At 43.2% G+C, this 7568-nt stretch overlaps 1 protein-coding gene across 1 annotated transcript; it reads left to right on the top strand.

The window, feature by feature from the left end:
• Positions 1-655: 655 nt before the first annotated feature.
• On the top strand, positions 656-1585 carry LOC149459538 (olfactory receptor 7C1-like). The gene has a single exon (XM_089680955.1). It carries the CDS (start codon positions 656-658, stop codon positions 1583-1585), a length of 930 nt encoding a protein of 309 aa, XP_089537081.1.
• Positions 1586-7568: the final 5983 nt, after the last annotated feature.

Below are 7568 nucleotides of genomic sequence, written 5' to 3'. Positions count from 1 at the left end.
AGTTGTACTCACTGTTATAAAAAAAACAAAACAAAACATTTTTTTCTGAATGAAACCAATTCATTCTGTGAGTACTATTGTGATAAGCTGTGATTGGCCACAGCTATTCACAGTGCAGATGGGTTGTGATTGGCCCTGTCTGCACCATGTGATCACTGTGACCAATTGCAGTGAGTAATACAACAGTGCACAATGAATGGCATGAGTGAATGTGATCTGTTGTGATTGGTCTCAGGGATCACATGTACAAGCTGCAGCTCAGTACAATGGTCTGTCATCAGCTGTGAAGGGATGGACGCTACTGAATCGACTCAAGGAGTCCAATGTTGAGCCCACCCAAAAGAACACCATTAAAAAAACTCTTTAAGCTGCAGCTTGGCTCACGGGTTCACATAAATATATGTTCGTGTTCTTTTTAATCTTTTTTTCAGTGAAGCTCATGTGACATACATTGTAATACTCATCTTTTTTTCCAATTTCGTGCAAAACATTCAAATTGATCTAACATGAAAAATATGTTAACTATATTTTGTTTATTTTCAATGTCTTGGTGTGAATGATCCTTTACAGCCTAGTGACCAGTGTCTTCTCCAGTACAATGTCTTCCTGAATCCTCACATTACCGCTTCCTCTCTTAGTGGATTATTTGGTTCTGATGGGAAATCAAACTTCTCAGTCTGAATTCATTTTGCTTGGCCTGTCAGACCTCACAGATTCTCGGATCCCGGTATTCCTGCTGATCCTCCTCATCTATGTGGCCACACTGATTGTTAATCTTCTCATCATTTTCCTGGTGGTCTCAGACTTTCACCTGCACACCCCCATGTACTTTTCTCTGGGAAACCTCTCAGTTTTAGACATATTTAACTCCTCCATTGCAACATCTCATATGTTTTTTTATATATTTACTGGAAACAGGTTGATTTCATACCCAGCTTGTATCACCCAGGTCTTCTTCTTCACCTGGTTTATCAGCACTGAGTCCTCCATACTCAATTTGATGTCCTATGATCGCTTTGTTGCCATCTGTCATCCTTTGCATTATACAACCATGATAAGCATTCGCTTGTGTGTCCAGGCAGCGTTCTTTTCCTGGCTCTTCAGATTGGGCTGTATCATGGTACACACACTTTTGACACTAAGACTGGCCTTCCCTGACCCCGCCACCATCCCAGGCTTGTTCTGTGAATTATTTCAGCTTCTACAACTATCATGTTCTGACACATTTCTCAATTATTTACTTTTATATGTTGACGCAGCAAGTTTTGGAGTCACTAGCTCCTCCATTACTTTCCTTTCTTATGTCTACATTTTCAAAACCATCCTGAAAATTAAATTGAAGGATGAAAGACGGAAAGCTTACTCCACCTGCAGTTCTCACCTCACCGTGGTCTTCATCTTTTATGGGACTGGATTTTTCAACTACTATCAACCCAAAACTAAGGATTCTCTGGCAGGCAGATTGATCTCTTTATTTTATGCGGTTTTCACCCCTCTCCTAAACCCGCTTATATACAGCCTGAGAAACAGGGACCTAAAAGGAGCGCTTCAGAAAATTCTGTTCAGAATGAGATCCATGACCTGAATTTTCACTGAAGGAGAACTGCACAACAATGTTGTTAGTCTCAGGACTGCTTGTTTTTTTACTAGGTTGCCTGGTATTCTCTTTAGATAAGCGCAATTTGTAATGTTAATAAACATGTTCTTAAATGAATCATTCCTTTGGTTGTAGTCAAGGATATGAACTTAACTTTTAAATAAAGGTAGATATTTAGGCTCATTAAAGGTCTCATGCCTAATGCTAATTGGGAATGGTTCTTTATGTTCTCCTGGAGTGCTGCAGAATAATGTGTAAATGTTTTAGATATGATTATCTTGTATATGGCCTTATTGTTCATATCAGGGGGGTGCCATCATTGTGTTGTGCACAGGCTGCTTTGGTCAGGTGCTTTGATCCCAGGTTCTATTCATAGTTACATAGTTAGCCTGGATGAAAAAAAGGCAAAAGTTCCTCCAGTTCAACCATAAAAAAAGTTATAATCCTATACCCACAGTTGAACCAGAGGAAGACAAAAAAACCCAGCAAAGATTAATTTGATATAATTTGCGCCTACAAGGGAAAAATTCCTTCCTTATTCTCCGAGAGGCAATCGGATATTCCCTGGATCAACTTTACCTATAAATGTTAGTATCCAGTTATATTCTGTGTATCCAAGAAAGAATCCAGGCCTTTTATAGAGCAATCCACTGAGCTGGCCAGAGGGAGTCTATTCCACATTTTCAGAGCTCTTACTCTGAAGAAACCTTTCTGTATTTGGAGGTTAAATCTTTTTTATATGCAATGCAAAGCGTAGGATGCAGTGGTATAAAGCACGCCATCACTGGACTCTAGAACAGTGGAGACATGTTCTCTGGGGTGATGAATCATGCTTCTCTGTCTGGCAATCCGATGGATGTGTCTGAACATGGCAGTTGCCAGAAGAATGGTACTTGCCCAGGGGCAAACTGACAACTCATGGGGCCCTCGGGCAATAGGGGATCATAGGGCCCCTGTGTCCTTGCCCAAACTCAAAAAAGCCTATGAAAAAGGTACCAGGGGCTTCTCATGGGGCCCCCTACTGACCCCGGGCCCTCGGGCACTGCCCGAGTTTCCAAATGGTCACTCCGCCCCTGTACTTGCCTAGTGAAAAGTATACCTTATGGCCCCACTCTAAGATATGGATGGTAGGAAAAAGATTGCCTCATTAGCAAGTGAGAAGAGGGGAGAATGAGTCGATTGCAGAGTCAACCAATGCAAGTGAAGAGATGGACGCTGCTCGACCGACCCCAGAAGTCCAGTGTTGAGGAATGGACTCAGCCGCCATTCTGGCCATGCTCTGTGATGTGTTTCTCTTGGTGACCAAGCTCCCCCAGTTGATGGGGCAAAATGCATCACAAGGCATGGCCAGAATGGCAACAGAGGTTATTTCTAAATATTGGACTCCTGGGGTTGTTTGAGCAGCACCCATCCCTTCACTTGCAATGGTACTTGCCTGACTGCATTGTGACTGTCCTGCACAGAGTCCTGTCCTCAATCCCATAGAACACCTTTGGGATGAATTAGAGTGGAGACTGCGAGCCAGGCCTCCTCCCCCGACATCAGTGCCTGACCTGACAAATGTGCTTCTGGAAGAATGGTCCAACCTTCCCATAGACACCCTCCTAAACCTTGTGGACGGCCTTCACAGAAGAGTTGAAGCTGTTATAGCTGCAAAGGGCGGGGCCAACTCAAGATGGAACCCTACGGACTAAGACTGGGATGCCATTAAAGTTCATGTGTGAGTAAAGGCAGGGGAACCAATAATTTAAATAGTATATATACAGTATTTACATTTCTGGAAAGTAAGCAAAAAAAAGTCTATTAGAGAAAAAGCTCATCAGAAAAAAACACAGATGGATTACACCACAAATCCCTAATGCAGGCATTAGAATCCTCAAGAGTAATTGAACTTAGTTTGCTTTTTTGTTGCTACTCTTCATAAGACTGGGAAATTTAAAAATAACATAAAATCAAGAAAGAAGAGCGCATACTAAGTGCAGGAAAGTTAAAGGCTTTAATAATAAAATCAAATGCAAATTGGCCACTCACACAATTAGCATAGAAAAGGAATGTCCTCAACACTCCCCAGCAGAGGCTCCTCTATACATTTACACTTGGACAGCAACATAGTCAGTTGGAGGAATAGCTGCAGCTGAAAGACAGACCAGAGTTCTGTGCACAGGCATAGTGCGTTACAGAGATTCTCCTGGATGATGTCACATGTGGGCGGAGCAGTAGGTGTTTTGAAGGAGGCCCTTCCTTTTTGTATCTTTTAAAATAATATACACCAAATAAAAAAACCCTCCAAATACTGCACTGTAGGGGCTCTCCCACCTCTACTTTAGGAGCCCTCCTTTTTTCCTGTACATCTTTGACCATCACTCTATGAACACTATAAAGATCTGCAGTAGTGCGCTCCTCTGGCAAACTCACTTTTATAAAAAGCGCCGTCAGCTTTCAATTAAAAACCAGTCTTTCACCAGAGCAGAGGTAAGATCCAAGAATTTGGCCAATAATGTTTTTTTGCAAAGCATTGTGGAATTCCCATTGAATGCCCCAAAAGTTCAAAAAGATACAAAAATACCATCTACATACTGGACTATTAGGGCTCTCATGCTTCTATTATTTTTCCAGGGAAACCTCTTAGAGCTCCTTTCTGTTTCTATTTACCTTGTACATCTTTGAGGACCACTACCTACAAATACTAAAGTTCTGCAGTAGTACACTCCCCTGGCAAACTCACTCTCCCTAGAAACCATCAAAAATCATGACTGGCCTAAGACTTGAGTCTCAGCAGAGGTCAGGTTCAAGACTTTGGTAAATGATTGTTTTTTGCAATGCATTGTTGAAATTTCCATCTGGGCAATTCCCATCAAACGTCCCAATTGAATCTGAATCTCTGAACAGGCAACCATGGCTTCCTCTTGGATCACATCCATGCAGCTCCTCAATCCTGGATGAGCTAGAATATCCTATAATCATGATCCTTGGAGTTCGACTGTAACATGACGTGACAAGGTAACATCTGTAGGTTATCCACATGACCTCCTACCTTTTCCTCAACAAACAACAGTGGAGGTGATGCACTTGTCACATTAAGTAGTTGTATGGGCCTCCTGCTTTCTAGACTTTGGCCTGCAACATGCCCAGCTTGGTTGCAGATGAAACACTTTCAGATAAGTTTGGCTTCTGTAGATACTGAAGCAGTTGGCTGTAAAGATACCATTTTGGGGGGAATAATTGGATAAATTGGGGTGATTTGGTGTGCATAGAAATTTGGGGAAGTCCCATTTTATTACAGCATGACTGCCTTTGTGAATAAAGCCAGCTTCATAAAGACATGTTTGATGTGGAGAAACTCGTGTGGAATCCACAGAGCCCTGATCTGAACCCTATTGAACACAACACAGGGTGGACTAACCATTTGGAAACTCAGGCACTGGCCGAGGGCTCGGGGTCAGTAGGGGGCCCCATGAGATGCCCCTGGTACCTTTTTCATAGGCTTTTTTGAGTTTGGGCAAGGACACAGGGGCCCCATGATCCCATATTGCCTGGGGGCCCCATGAGTTGTCAGTCCGCCCTTGACACAACCCCAATATTTTCCTAACAGCATGTGTACGTCACAGCAGATTAACCACTTGCCTACTTGCCAAACCAAATGTTTATCATTTTTGAGACAGATACAGCTTTTTTTTGGTGGTATTTAATCACCACTGTGTTTTTTCTTAATTTTTGCTAAACAAACTAAAAAAGACAAAACTTTGAAAAAAACATTTTTGGTTTCTGTTATTTAATTTTGTAAATAAGTATTTTTTCTCCTTCACTGATGTGTGCTGATGAGTTTGCACTGATAGACGGCACTGAAAGCCCTGGTGGGCTCTGAGGAAGAGGTTAAGTCCTCGAAATGCATCAGCCTGTTGAGATTCCATCGTTCTGTTACGTTATGATGTATTGCAGATTGCACTGTGCTGTCTCCATGCGATGAGCTTGTACTTTTAGCTTACTTTGTAAGTATAATATTTACTTTTTTTACACAATGAACCCATATTTTAAGGATAATGCACTAGGCCAGTGTGCCCTCTGTTTGTTTGTTATTTCAGTATCTCTAGACTTTCCCAGTCTTGTGAGGGCATCCTATGAGAGCCAAGACATAATTGCAGCCTATTGACCATTTTGGGCCCGCTCCCCAAGTTCAGGAGTGATAATGTTTTTTTGGAGACAAATCCATGGAGGGACGCACAGACATCTACAGGCTATACAATGGCACCCTGACTGCCATTAGATATCGAGGTGAAATCCTTGGACCCATTGTCAGACCATACGCTGGTGCAGTGGTGGAATGCTCACACATGTCCTAATTGGGGATAAGCTCTTGGTTTGGATAATACTTTGCTTTTTTTGTAAATAGTGATTTTTGACAAGCTGGCTTTGAAATGTTGGGTCTGGGGGTGACCAGAGGTGTGTTTTGATTTTGTTCCAGCAGGTATGGCAGAGAAACCTGCCTGCTCAATGCTAAATCGGGAGATGACAGGGCGGAGCTGGCAGATTCAAAGTGAGGTGTCAACCTATAAATTCCCGTACTCATTATATATCCACTATTGCCCTTTTCTCCACTGAAATAGACATAATGTAAACCTCTGACAGCCCCTTGTAATATCTTTATATATCACTTGAGGCTTCTGATAGGGAATCTTGTATAGTGGGTGTCTTGGAAATTCGCTTTCAACAAATTTTTCCTTACCGTGAGTACCCGCAGTTGGATGCGCAGCAATCCCCCTTAAAGCTGTGCAAACTTCGCTTACCACGACTGTAGCTTATCTCCATGATTCCTGCGCCTCCAACCGGTATGCAAAGATTTAGCTCTTTTGAAAAGTGGGGGAAAAAAGTGGGAAAAATGGAGCTCCCGTGACCCAGGAATGATCACACAACACTCTCAGGTTGGAGTTTGAATTCACTCTGTGTCCAGCTCTAACCCTGGACTCTTGTTTTATTCACTTACAAGAAACATACACGCCCTCCCCCACACGGGGGGGTCAGGTCAATCCCCTCCCACAGAACAATGCATAGGGAGTGTCCATACACGACAAGGTACATCCTGCTTGGAGTGTTTCCTCTTAAACCTATACTGAAAACCAGTTAAACCAGTCCTCCCCCTCCCCCTGGTGGCTCTCTTTGGAGAGCAAGCTTCCCATCCTTTACATGCTATCAGCTCCTAGCGGTATGTTCATTCTCTGTACAAGCATCCCTTAGATCAAACAGTGCCAGTCTGTATCTGAATGGGCCCGATACGATCTTTATTAAAACACATCCATCCAGATACAGTTCAGGTCGGTAGTGGCTTGTAGAGATACATATGAGCCTACACGCGGAGTTCGCACTGCCCGGCGCCTGGCCATACGAAGTCCATGTGGTACTATGCTGCTGATATGTGGATACAGGCCCGCGGCCCACCGCCGGCGGCATTCGCATCGAATGCTGTGGTGGTATACACGCCGGTCTATAAGCGCAGATCTGCCATCTCATCCATTACCGAGCTGAGTACTGTAATATATACATTGTAAATGTGCATGGCCCAATTGCAGCCTTCAGAGCTTTAATTAAGCCACACGAGAGACATATGAATAACACTAATATATGACACATTTAAAGTTCAACCTGTAATACAAAATTTCCATGACATGGGGTAGAGGTGGAAAGGGAGAAGAATGAGGGATGAGAAGGAGTAAGTTTTAGTAAATATGCCCCATTGCTACCATATTTATGTTCAATAAGGTCTCAAACAGGGGCGGACTGACCATTGGGGAACTTGGGCACTGCCCGAGGGCCCAGGGTCAGTAGGGGGCCACATGAGATGTCCCTGGTACCTTTCATAGGCTTTTTTGGGTGTGGTTTGAGTGTGGGCAAGGACACAGGGGCCCCATAATCCCCTATTGCCCGTGGGCCCCATGAGTTGTCAGTCCGCCCCTGGTCTCAAATCATTTTGATATTA

This window comes from Staurois parvus, unplaced genomic scaffold, assembly GCF_062004578.1.
Source record: "Staurois parvus isolate SC_StPar_1 unplaced genomic scaffold, SC_StPar_1.0 ptg000254l, whole genome shotgun sequence".
Lineage (NCBI taxonomy): Eukaryota > Metazoa > Chordata > Amphibia > Anura > Ranidae > Staurois > Staurois parvus.
This window is presented reverse-complemented; position numbering and strand designations above follow the sequence as displayed.

What these genes read in the sequence shown, in the direction of transcription:
- LOC149459538 (XM_089680955.1), top strand. Translation starts at nt 656, where the DNA reads ATGGGAAATCAAACTTCTCAGTCTGAATTCATTTTGCTTGGCCTGTCA.